Source organism: Pseudonaja textilis, chromosome 1, assembly GCF_049901715.1.
Source record: "Pseudonaja textilis isolate UNSWEBS1 chromosome 1, rPseTex1.2, whole genome shotgun sequence".
In the NCBI taxonomy this organism is placed as follows: Eukaryota; Metazoa; Chordata; class Lepidosauria; order Squamata; family Elapidae; genus Pseudonaja; species Pseudonaja textilis.
This window is the reverse complement of record NC_141990.1, coordinates 47,003,252-47,016,926: the sequence shown is the minus strand read 5'-3', so window position 1 is coordinate 47,016,926 and position 13,675 is coordinate 47,003,252. Positions and strand designations below refer to the sequence as shown.

Genomic DNA, 13,675 nt, shown 5'->3' with positions numbered 1-13,675 from the left:
TATGATATACAAAGCTTGCCACAGTGACAATGGAATAGGTTAGACAGACCCAGGGGTGGGATTCTACAACTTCGCACTTATTTGCTAGATCCAGTTGTTAACATTCTAAGCAGTTCAGAGAACCAGTTGTTAGAAGAAATTACTAGCCTAATCCTGTAAGGAAGGTAGGAAGGAAACATTCTGGTGTTGCTTACAGAAACTGCCTCTCCCTTAACCCTTATTACATTCTTGGCAGGACTAGACTTCCTGTCTCAGGAACATCTCTGGAATTTTTTTCTCCTCCTTTGCTGGTACTTTGCTTGTGTGGAATGACCATTCAAAGTTACAATGGCACTGAAAAAAGTGACCATTTTCCACACTTACAACAGTTGCAGCATCCCCACAGTCATGAGAGGCCAGGCGAGGAGATGCGTGCTTCGATGTGAGCAATATTGAGTTGGCCACACCCAGACAATAACATGACCACCAAGCCACGTCCACCCAGTCACATGACCACCAAGCCACGCCCACCAACTAAGCCATGCCCACAGAACCAGTTGTTAAAAAATTTGAATCCCACCCCTGGACTGACCTATACTTCTATAAAGATTCCTTTAATTAATGTTAATGGTAGGTGGCTTTGCAAAGGAATAAATAAGAGATGCTATGTTACAAATGTTGGTGAATATATCATTTTTATACAAAAAGGCTGCAGCGGATCAAGGAGGACAGTTGGAATATTGTCAGCCTAAAAGAGATGCTATTAGTAGGAGGGATTTGCCTCTTTCTAGCTTAAGACGGTAAGTACAAACATCCTGTCAATTAACTAGATAGTCCAGTCATACAATGAGATCATAAGTAGTAGGTGAGGTTTGACTTTTTATTTCCAACCCAGGGAGATGAATTATAATTTCTTCTTACCAGCAAACATTGTGAGACTATCAATACAATGTAATCTTATATTAGATCCAAACCAAAATATGTAGATTATTCAGACATTTTGCCCAACTTTGCAGTTGGCTTGAATGTTAGGTACATTGTGGTATTTGTCACATGTCATTTCCTGGATTTATCCAGGAAATTCCAAAAAGTGCAGTTATTTTGTAAACCTTTATTTGTCTTCATTAAAAGTTGTCCCACATTGGTTGTTTGTCAGTGGGTGCTACCACCCTATGATAGATTTAACTCCTGAGAGAAACAGATTTTTCCTTTTATCAGGCCAGTAGTTAAAGATTGGTCCCATGTCAATATGCCACACACTTTGTGCTGTGCTCTTGATAGCAAGATAGCTCTCGTTAACCAAGTTACTTCATTATTAGGCACAGTGAAGCAATTGACCAATGTAATTGATATAGTATGTCATAAAATAAAGGGGCTTGAGTGGGGGGAGGTAAATGTCATATAGCCAAGATGGCCAGCCATGATGTGCAATTGAAGCCCTTTGTGCTATACACATAAAAAAAAGGCAGGACTGTGATCACCAGTTGCAACAGCTATCTTAACTCTGGTTGGGCAGGGTAGGCCAACAAATACAGTCTTGATGTAGTCTGAGAGGAGTTTGAGTTAGTGATTCCAGAGAAAGTGGGTAGGGATCTCTGGGCTATCAACTTGGGGACCTGTTTATTAGATCTATGTGTCTCCTAAGTCAAGAAAACAGCCAGAGAGGTAACCCATAGTTGTATCCATGCCCTAGTGTCAGAAAGAGGAAGAAAATTGCTCTTCCTCAAGAGGAGATCATTGGACCCAATGTTCTTCATTAACTATGTACTAATCTCCAACCTTTCCTTTCTGAGAAGGGTTGTTGAAAGTTGATTGGTCTGCAACTGATGAGAACCATTTCAGTCAGGTTTCAGAGATAGCTTGGTTATGCTTATAGATGATCTTTTGTGCATAGCACTGAAAATGGAGCATTTCAAAGCTCAACTGTTTACCTTCCAAGTCATCGATTGTAAGTAGAACAGCAGGGGGTGGGAATCAGCTATGTCACATGATTGAGATGAGCTATAAAGCAGGAGATAAAGGACAGGATAGGGCAGGGGCGGGTAGGCAGGGCCAACTGACCATCAGAAACACTGGTTTGCCTGAACCAGTCTAAACTGGCTGCATCCCACCACTGAACTTGATGATCAAAACTAACATGTCCTAAGCAGATTCCCCAATATATTTCTTAGTTTGGCCTCTTTCATGGTGACTCCACAAGACTCGATAACCCAGTAGACACATAAGGCAGCTTTCCTAGTGGAAAATTATTTGCTTGTAGTAAAAGGTCTAAGTCAAAGCACATTTGGAAAATACCAGGTTAGAAAAGGCTGAAGTGCAGAAAGGGAAGAATGCTAATCACTCCTCTTGAGCTTTAGATCTGATTAACTTCCAGGTCTGCTGTGATTCAGAAAGAATTGTTGCAAACACAGCTGCTGGGACAGAATTTCTCACTGGTAGACATTCCCTTTTGTCCAACACCTGCCTGCTGGTATCTCCAACTCCCCACAGATACAGGCCACCACAGTGTCAAACCATTCTCATATTCACTAGTCCCTTTAAAAATAAAAACAAAAACTCACTACAGGAACTAAAATGAGAACAGGCATTTGGCATTCCCTTATTCTTTAACTGGAAGGAGCAGCAATCACCTTATCCAGACAGGATAAGCCACAAATAGTGAGAACAATGAAAAGTCATTTTTGAAGAGTCTGTGCACATGCAGAACTATCTGAATCATTTATATTCATTTGAAGGCATCAAATTTGATTTGAATGTTCAGTCTGATACCATAATTCACTGGAATCAAACAGAATCCCCAAAGATAAGTTTTGGATAGGCATAGTGCTTATGAAATTTTCTATTGTAGTTTAAGAACTAATTTAGCCTTTCTTTGTTGTGCTCCACCATGAATTGAGAGAAATGGTGCTATTTGGATGGGACCTTTCTATGCATCAACTAAGAATAAAAGTTACATTTTTCCCCTTTTGATACAATGATATGATTTTTTTTTTCACTCCAGTGCAGGATTTGCAGTTTTAATTATTTAACTGATTCCTAAGATTAATACAGGCCTATAATAGCCTCAGAAAACAGTATGGGAATGGAACAGCCTTGGGAAACAGAAGAAAAAGCCTCAGAGTAGACAAAGAGCAGATATGAGGTAGTTTACTCAAAACAGCAATGAGAGCACGGCAAAAGTCTCAGAAGAATCCTGCCTAGAAAATAGGGAGTGCCCCATCAAATCCTGTACCTGTTAACAGCAGAGTCCCCCAAGGTAGTGTTTAAGACCAACACTCTTTATACTTTACATAAATAATGTTTGAGATCAAAACAACTGTGTTTTCTTCGCTGATGATATAAAATTATTTCACACCATCGCTACCCTTCAAAAAGACCTTGACTATGTATCAGAATGGTCAAACAAGTGGCGACTTCAAATCTCAACCAACAAATGCTCTGGTCTTATACATTGGGAAAAAAATCAGAACACAAAATACAAGATGGATGAACACAACCTTGTAGATGACCCACACTCTGTCAAGGACCTTGGAGTACTCATCTCTAATGATCTAAGTGCCAGAGCCCACTGTAACAACATTGCTAAAAAGGCATTAAGAGTTGTTAATTTAATCTTGCATAGCTTCTTCTCTGGTAATATTGTAATGCTAACTAGAGCATACAAAACATCTGCCAGACCAATTCTTGAATACAGCTCATCTGTCTGGAACCCACACTGCATATCGGACATTAATACAATTGAGAGAGTCCAGAGATATTTCACGAAAAGAGTCCTCCACTCCTCTGCTCGCAACAGAATACTTTATACCACCAGACTTGAAATTCTAGACCTAGAAAACCATAGAACTATGCCACCTTCCAGTACAGTATATAAAATCATACATTGCAATGTCCTACCTGTCAATGAATACTTCAGCTTCAACCATAACAATACAAGAGCACACAATAGATACAAACTCAAGATAAACCACACCAAACTTGATTGCAGGAAACACGACTTCAGCAACAGAGTGGTCAATGTCTGGAATACTCTACCTGACTCTGTGGTCTCTTCCCCAAACCCCCAAAACTTTAACGTTAGATTGTCTACTGATGACCACACCCCATTCCTAAGAGGTCTGTAAGGGGTGTGCATAAGAGCACCAACATGCCTACTGTCCCTGTCCAATATCCCATTTTATTTGTAACCATTTCATGTACTCATAATCATGTTCCTAATTATATCTGTTACCTAAAACATGCTTGACAAAATAAATACATAAAATAAATAAATAAATAGTTTCTTAGATTGTAAATGCAAGTGAAGAATGATGTACTTCCAGACTTGCGAGATTTTGTTAATGTTACTTTATAGTAAAGTTAGTAGAAGTACTTCTGGCATATACTGGTTCAGTATCTGATTTTTACATATAAATGATGTTGAGCTTCAATGGTTAGATGGCCTAGATATTGGTATTTGAACAGAGATATTTTTAACATTTATATTTTGTTCTGTTTTACACATCTAGAAATGTTAATATATATTGCTAGTCCATGTATGATATGACATATGCTAAATAAATAAATAAATAGTTACAGAAACTTTTGTTGTTGTTAGTTGCAAAGTCATGTCCAACCCATCACAATCCCATGGAAAACATTCCTCCAGGCCTTCCTGTCTTCTACCATCTTCTGGAGTCCATTTAAGATTATGCCTACTACTTCAGTGACTCAATCCAGCCACTGCATTCTGTGTCATCCCCTTCTTCTATTGCCCTCAATCTTTCCCAGTATTAGGCTCTTCTCTAGTGAGTCCTTCCTTCCCATTAGGTTCATTATTTTATTATGTTATTAGGTTCCAGAAATACATCTTGATAAACTGTGCTATGTTCAAATACTTTTATTGAGTTTACACATGTGTTTCACCCCAGAGCTGTTTGTGTTTTGGTTTAGTGTGGTCTCTACATCCAAATATTCTTGTTTGTAAACCAATATTTATAATATAGATATTGTTATAGCTGAGTCAACCACTATAGCTTATTCAACAAGCCATAGTAAAGCCAACTACAATGCAAAATGTGCTTAAAAGCAAAGTATAGAGGATAGAACAGAACGGAATAGAATAAAATAGAATAACAAAGTTGGAAGGGACCTTGGAGGTCTTCTACTCCTGCTCAGCAGGAAACCCTATACCACTTGAGACAAATTGTTATCCAACATCTATCTATCTATCTATCATCTATCTATCTATCTATCTATCTATCTATCTATCTATCTATCTATCTATCTATCTATCAAAAGATTTTAAAAAGATTTTAAAAATAACAATAAAACACACATACACATGTGTGTGTGTGCATGTGTGTAAAAAAAGAAACAGACATCCTGTGATGTCCGGAACTTAAAATTACATTTAATGTACTTACTAAGCTTTCGTCAGCCTCTCTGGACATCATCAGAGTATTAAGCTACCAATCTTTGCCTTTATATATCATTAATCAATTTAGCCCTTGCATGCATGATAGGCCCTCTATTCTGACGATGTCAGTAGAGGCTGACGAAAGCTTAGTAAGTTCATTAAATGTAATTTTATGTTCCAGAGCTTGCAGGATGTCTGTTTCTTTTTTTATAAGTATACCTGGAACTCGTATTTTTAGAATAGTTAGATAGATAGATAGATAGATAGATAGATAGATAGATAGATAGATAGATAGATAGATGTGTGTGTGTGTGTGTGTGTGTATAAAGTTATAAGTGAGTCAACCACTATAGCTTATTTCCGAGTATGATTTGATTGCTTATTGTATCCTATGACTATAATTAAGTGTTGCATCTGATGATTCTTGACGAATGTATCTTTTCTTTTACGTATACTGAGAACATTCGCACCAAGACAAATTCTTTGTTTGTCCAACCACATTTGGCCAATAAAGAATTCTATTCTATTCAGCAAGTCATAGTAAAGCCAACTACAATGCAAAATGTGCTTAAAAGAAAAGTATAAAATAGACTAGAATAGAGTGGAGTGGAGTGGAGTGGAGTAGAATAGAGTAGAGTAGAGTAGAGTAGAGTAGAGTAGAGTAGAGTAGAGTAGAGTAGGGTAGGGTAGAGTAGAGTAGAGTAGAGTAGAGTAGAGTAGTGTAGAGTAGAATAACAGAGTTGGAAGGGATCTTGGGGGTCTTCTAGCCTTGCTTAGGCAGGAAACCCTACAAATAAATTGTTATCCAACATCTTTTTAAAAACTTGCAGTGTTGGAGCATTCACAACTTCTGCAGGCAAGTTGTTCCACTGATTAATTGTTCTAACTGTCAGGATTGTTTTACAAAGCTGTAAAAGTTTTTACAATGCAGTTGTAAAAATTCAAGTGTGTGTTTTTGTGTAAATCTGGGTCTTGGTGTGCATCTGAAACTCTGTGTAATTGTCATTCCCACTAGAAAAAAAAATCTCCACAGGAAGAGTAGAATAATGCGACTCAATAATGCTTGGTAAAAGCACACTTGGAATATTGCCACAATATAAAAAAGATGTTGAGACTCTAGAAAGTACAGAGAAGAGAACAAAGATGATTAGGGGGACTGGAGGCTGAAACATATGAAGAACAGTTGCATGAATTGGGTATGTCTTATCTAATAAAAAGAAGGATTGGGGTGATATGATAACAATTTTCTAATATTCGAGCAGCTACCATAAAGAAGAGAGGATCAACTATTCTCCAAAGCACTTGTAGGCAAGACAAAAAGCAATGGACATCCATGAGCTACAAACGACATTTATCTCTTTTGTGGATACTCTCATCAGGATTTGGAATGCATAAATTGATTCTCCTGGTCCATTTGATCTGACTGTGGCATTTGATACCATTGACTATGAGATCCTTCTGAACTCTATACAAGAGCTAAGAGCTGAGGGTCATTGTCTTAAAATAGTTTAACTCTTTTTCATGAGGAACAGGATCAAAGATGTCTGCTACACCATGTAAATGTGAACAGCTCATCAGATGAAAGATCCAAGCAAAATAATCCATTAGGGTCCATTTACAAACTAGCAAATACTTTGTAGACATTTAGTCAAATTATAACCTCAAAAAACTGCCAGAAGTAAAACCCACAATTAAAACCAAGTTACAAGAGCATGATTTGATGAATGCTGTAATCTAATGACATGAAATGCCAATCCTGTGATGACAAATTTGCTTCTTTTTCTCTTTATAAAAGGGTAGAAAGTGCTCAGCAAATGTTTGTGGCCCATAAGTTCATCTGTTTACAGCTCAATAAATATTAATCCTGGATGAGTTGAGAAAAATGTCCTTATTTCAAATTATTTATAATCTATTTCTTTTCACCATTTTTATTAACAAATTTATAGCCCTGGGGAATTTAACACACTGAGCTATTTTCTGTTGTGTTGGTCTATATGCCTACATGTGTATTGGTGTATACTTCTCCCCACTCCCATTCTGCAATGTTGAAAAGTAAAATCTAGCAACTCCTCAGTCTTTCCATTTTTGAAGGATTTTATAATAAAACAAATTTGGCAGGATAGGAAAAGGGAGTTTCTTTCAACTTCTCTTGTCACTTCAGAAAGGTAATTTGTCAAGTAAATCCCCCACTGGGCAACCTTTCAAGTGTAAATACAAGTTGAAAGCTTGAATGCTACTGAGAGGAAGGAGATGCCGGATGACTCATGGAAAGCAACCTCCACATAACTCTGACCAGGGGACCATCCTTCAGGCATAGGACTAGCACAGTGCACCAGTCTGTGGTCACAGCATGTTCACTTATCTGTGCCACATTTTATCTTTACTTGACGCAGCAGGCCAGTCTGAAAGTTTTCTTTGGCTCAAGATGCAGCATCTGTTCTACTGAGCATTGTGTACCAACCTGAGCAGTGTTTGTACTCATATGAAGAGAATCTCAGGTTTTTATTTCATTCCAATGATATGTTTGATGAACCATAAACTCAGATTCTTGGGATTTAGGAGTGGAATTTACTCATACCCCTAAGTAAGTGGATAGAGGAGATAACAGCACAATTCTATGAGATCTACTCTGAATTAAAATTTTCAAATGATTGCAAATTGAAGCTGCAATTTTATACTGCTTTCCTGAACTTCGGTACAGCTTGTTTTTATTTTTTTTTTAAAGAGTATGTTTTTCGCCATCCTACAGTATATTGGGAACCCACAAGATTAACTTACTTTTGAGTACACATTAGTCTTTTCAAATTCAGATAGAAATTTTAATATTGCAACCATGCCAGCATATATGTTATGAAATTGTCATGCAGTGTTGCTTTATCTAATATGCTAACCTGGGGGGTCCATGAGAGGCATTTTATTTTAGAATTAAAATCAAGCTAGCTCTACAATTAGACAAAGAGAGAGGTCTGCCTCAGGCAAGTTAATTTGGGATGTCATGACAGGATAGAAGATTGCTATTGATTTATTATTGTATTTTTAATCCTCAAGTACACAAATAGTTTGATCGTGCTTGAATACCTTGATCTGAGAGGAGACGTATTCTTTAACCTATCCTGGCAGCAAATGACTATGCAAATTCTACTCATAAGAATACATAGGATAGGATAGGATAGGATAAGATAGGATAGGATAGGATAGAATAGAAAGGGACCTTGGAGGTCTTCTAGTCCAGCCCCCTGCTCAAGCAGCAGAACTTATACCATCTCAGACAAGTGACTATCCAGACTCCTCTCAAAAAACTCCAGTGTTGGAGTGCCCACAATCCCTGGAGGCAAGCCACTTCACTGGTTAATTGTCCACACCATTAGGAAGTTTTTCCTTAATTCCAGGCTGATCCAGGTTAATTCCAGGTTTTCCTTAATTCCAGGTTCTCTCTTTGATTAGTTTCTATCCATTATTTCTTCTCCTGCGCTCTGGTGCTTTAGAGAATAATTTGACCCCCTCTTCTTTGTGGCAGCCCCTCAAATACTGAAATATTCCTATCATGTCACCCCTAATTCTTCTTTTGTTTAGACTAGCCAGACCCAAAACTTGCAGCTGTTCTTCATATGGTTTAGTCCCCAGGCCTTTGATCATCTTAATTGCTCTTCTCTGAACTTTTTCCAAAGTGTCAACATCTTTTTTGTAGTATGATAATGAAAATTGGCTGCAGTATTCCAGGTGTGGTCTTACAAGAATTTTGTAAAGTGGCACTAACACTTCATATAAACTTGATTATATGTCTCTGTTTATACAACCCAGGATTATATCAGCTTTTTGGGCTGCTGCTGCACATTGCTGGCTCATATTCAAGTGATCATCCAAGGTCCCTCTCACAGTTACTGTTTTTGAGCCAGGACTTTCCTAATCTGTACTTATAACTTTCATTTTTCCTTCCTAAATGTAAAGCTTTGTTTTTCTCCACATTAAAATTCATTTTGTTGGATAGAGTTCAAGTTTGTCAAGATCTTTTTGGATCCTGAGTTTGTCTTCTGGGATGTTAGCTATTCCTGCCAGTTTAGTATCATCTGCAGATTTGATGAGTTCCCCTTTTATTCCCTCATCTAAGTCATTTATAAAGGTATTGAAGAGTACTGGGCCTAAGGCGGAGCCTTGTGGTACCCCACTGCTTACTTCTCTCCATGTACATGTAGTTCCATTAAGGACTACTCAATGAGTATGGCTTGTCATCCAGCTACAAATACATCTGGTGGTGATGTTTATTACACATTTTTGTAGCTGGCCAAGAAATAGATTGTAGTCTATTTTGTCAAATGCCTTACTGAAATCTAAGTATACTATGTCCAGAGCATTTCGCTGGTCTACTAATTTAGTGACTTTAAAGAATGAAATAAAATTGATTTGTCATGATCCTTTCCACCTCTATATTCTATGATGTTACATTATTGCAGAATGCCCCCCACATCAAAAGTCACTCCTACAAAACATGAAGAGGAGATTGGGCAGGACAAGAGGACACAACAAAGAAGTTGAGGACAATTGGCTTATCCATTGCCTCCTTTGTTGGCAGGAGGAGGCCAGAAGGCCTGAATAAGTAGTACTATGGAAACAACAATCATCCCTCCAGAAACAAAAAATCCTGTGCAAATGAGTATGTTTCAAATTAACATCTTCATCTCAAGTGTTTAGTCTGTGTTATTAAATCTAGCAAATTTTGTTATTTGACTAGTAGATTAAAAAAAATCTTAAGTCGGGAGAAAATATTTTTAATTCAACTGTTGGAAACAGCATTAGGAATGGGCAGGAAAATAATATACAGTTCCAATGTATTTGAAAAAATACAGAATATTTCCAAACCCACTTCTTTAACTGCAGTCTTCTTGAACTACAGACACAGTTATGATTTTTTTTCAGTTCTCAACCATGGATGGTGCTCATGCTTTGGTCCCCAGCAGTCATGAAGTTGTGGTTCACAGAACTGCAATCTCCTGAAAAGATACATGGGTTGGAATGAGTCGTCTGGTCGACTGTAGTAGGAGCTGTGGTTGTGCCAATTTCACTTGGCACTCTTGCTTTTGCCAGCTGTCGCCTCTTCCCCTTGCAGCTCCTCTTCCCCACTGTTCTATGGCAGGATTTCATCAGATGCTTTATGCCACCCAGTTCCTTTTGTTTCTGATAGTACCTGTGGAAGGAATCGTCTTCCATCACTGCAGCAAGGGACCCAGCTCTCTCTGGCAGAAGGCATGGAATTGGGAATGGCGGCTCAGCAATAGCTCTCCGTTGCTCTGAATAGCTGCAGGCCAAACTTAATTGTGTTCTGTGTGAAAGACACATGTTAATCAATCCTTCTCTATTTTGTAATAAAATATAATATATTGTTTTGATTGAATCCTTGGCATGCATTTATTAATTTTCTCTTACAGGAGAGTACAATGCCGCTCTGGTGCATATCAACTCATAAGATCTAAGGTTCAGACTAATTATGTCTGTACAATTACATGTGTAGATGCCGGGTGCTAAGGACATGTATAACAAAAGAATGAAAACAAAGACATTAGTCTTAGGAATGAAACTTTTGCAACCTTCTTCACTTGCATTTAAGCAGAGTCCTTTTGTTTACAGGAATACAAATTGAGATGATTAAGATGAAACATCTGCAATGTGAAATATCTTTACATTCAATGTTCATATTTTTCTTTTAAAATGAGACTACCAGATCTGTGCTGCAAAAATTCAGAGAGAACAATCAGGATAACAACACAAAAATATTGTTTGGATAAAAAATGGTTCTCCTTAAGAAAAGCCTTGATTTTGCAAATGGAAAAGGCTTTTTTAATGCAAACATATTAATGTTAGGTGATACTAACATTGCAGAATTGGGCTTATTTAGGCATTCCAATACCCTGGATAGCTTATATGTTATGTTACCATGAGAATGTATGGATAAAAGCTTATTTGAACCAAGTTTTTCATAATGTAAGCTTCATCTTACTTATCTAGCACCTGTGCTCTGCACACTAGAATGAGGTAGTATTTTGGACATAGTTCTAGAACGGTCCTTTGGAGCTTATGTACCTGTCTGTAACTCTTTGAAGCATGTGCATCTTTTCCTAAAGTGATGCAGCAGTTGAAAAGGGTACATTTCTTTGAAAGGGAAGAGCCATGGTGGCACATTGGTTGAAATGCAGTATTGCAGGCTAACTCTGCCGACTGCTAGCAGTTCGAACCTGACCAGCTCAAGGTTGACTCAGCCTTCTCTCCTTCTGAGATTGGTAAAATGAGGAGCCAGATTGTTGGGGGAAATACGCTGATTCTATAAACCAGTTAGAAAGAGCTGTAAAGCACTGTGAAGTGGTACATAAGTCTAAGTGCTAGCGCTAGTGCTAAGAACAGGAACATTTTCTTAACCAAAAATTATCACAGTATGATTTTTTTAAAAGGCTAACCTTTTATAATTGGGCCTTTTAAAAGGCTCATTAAGAAGGGGGCAGGAAGAAGAAGAGGCAGTATATTTTTCTGTCACATTAGGGCAGCGGTTCTCAACTTCTTGCTGATTGGGACTGGGGACTGATCCACATATCTTGTTCTGTTTTTAAGTCCTGCCTATAGGCTTCAGTATCTAGCTGACCACTGGGGGAACAAAATGCTAGACTAGGGAAATCTGAGGATAATGTTCCTCAACCTGAACAAGAGGTTGAGGATCATTGCCTTAGGGCTTTCGTATTCTAACATTCAATTCCTCCAATGGTCAGCTGGATGCAGTAACAAGTTTAGTATCAGTAATAATTTTAGTATGTAGAACTGAGTGATGTGTCCTTTTGAAGGCACGCCGTGACTCTAAGCAGCACCTTGGTTCTCATTAGTGGAGTGGTTGCTGTCCTTCCTTTGATAGTAATAAAACAAAACAATAAAATATTGGAACAGGACAGTTTTGCAGTTGTCTCTCTTGGGGGAAGTATAGCTGATCCCCACTTTGTCAAATTTCAGGTGACAAGTGAAGACAAGATTTTAGCCTGGGCATTTGCAATAAGATAAAAAGAACAGGAGCAGTATTTTTGTGATATTGTTTGATAATAGAATTGTTTGATAATAGAAATGGATTTAGTGTTTTTGCTTATGTGCATCTTAAAAGAAAAAACATCTAAATAAACAAATAAAGTAATGCAATCAGTTGGACTTCCAGATATTATATGCACTGTTCATGTGATTAAAAAATAAGAAATAATATTTCAACAATAGTGTCACATATTAGGTCGCTTATGAAACAAGATGTGGTTTTAAAAAAATAAATCAAAAGAAATGGACATTTAAAGTTCTGTAACTTTGTAAGATGTAGGGTTAGCAGAACATGTAGATTTAGTAAGAATCTATTTGGGCACTAAAGTACATCAAATAACAAATTGATTATAATTGTGTGAAATGTCTCCCTTGCACCTTTGCTGGTGTCTTTTTTTCCTGACACTTTTCAAAACTATGCCTGGGAAAGTTCTCACCTCTGTGCTGGGCATCTCCAATTCTTTCCTGCAAGCTGTAGAAGAGAGTTCCCTAAGGTAGCTTGGCTGGGAGACTGCTTTGAATTATTGCCACTGAATGTGCTCTGTTGCAATAAAGTGCTGAAAGAAGATGTCTTCCAAGAAGTTCACATTACTGGCAATCATAAAATAAAATGGCTATATTGTTTCAGCCACCAATTTCTTCCCATTGTCTTCATTTTAAAAACCACCCAGCCTCAAAGAACAGAGGATGTGTTTCAGGACAATTTGAGAACGGCGCTGTAACCAAATATTATCTTCAATTTACTCCTTGTTTCATATTACTTTGGGGTACTTGAGTTCTTCAAAGTTCACCATTTGCTCATGACATTACAGTGAGTTGCAAATTTACCTATTATTTCTGCAATCCACAGAGAAACAATATATATGGTGCCCCAATTTTCAACAGCCTGTCACTCAGTATAGTATCTGCATGATTTTTTTAAAAAAATCTCCATTGATATGCCAGATATTAAACACAGAAACTAAAGTAGGCTGTCTTGTCTTCCAGTAATCTTGAATGGCTTTTATTCAAAAGGTGTTTTGTATTCATCAGTCATCTAAGGACTCATCCTGAAGAAGTCCTCTGTCAGCACTAAGATCTCAGTGAAAAGGGGACAGGCAGCTTGTAAAATATTCATAGCAAAAGGTACCTTAGTTGTTTTCACCTTTTGACCCTCCTAGGCAAAAAAGGATTATCAGCAGTAAATGACAAATCTTAGAGATGTGAAAAATTCAAAGACGAAGTTCTTTGCTGATCTACTTT

General features: G+C 37.6%; 1 protein-coding gene and 1 long non-coding RNA gene across 2 annotated transcripts; one reads left to right on the top strand and one right to left on the bottom strand.

Annotated features, from left to right (window-relative positions):
• The first annotated feature begins 1,881 nt into the window (after nt 1–1,881).
• Nucleotides 1,882–4,103, top strand: LOC148127604 (uncharacterized). The gene is made up of 2 exons (XM_087926692.1): nt 1,882–1,927; nt 3,286–4,103. Exons 1-2 carry the CDS (start codon nt 1,882–1,884, stop codon nt 4,101–4,103), a joined length of 864 nt encoding a protein of 287 aa, XP_087782818.1.
• A 6,099-nt stretch (nt 4,104–10,202) lies between these two features.
• Nucleotides 10,203–13,304, bottom strand: LOC148127603 (uncharacterized). Its single transcript, XR_015740969.1, has 3 exons — nt 12,871–13,304; nt 10,560–10,694; nt 10,203–10,365 (listed from the first exon to the last, which is right to left on the bottom strand). It is a non-coding gene; the product is annotated as an uncharacterized LOC148127603 (long non-coding RNA).
• Nucleotides 13,305–13,675: the final 371 nt, after the last annotated feature.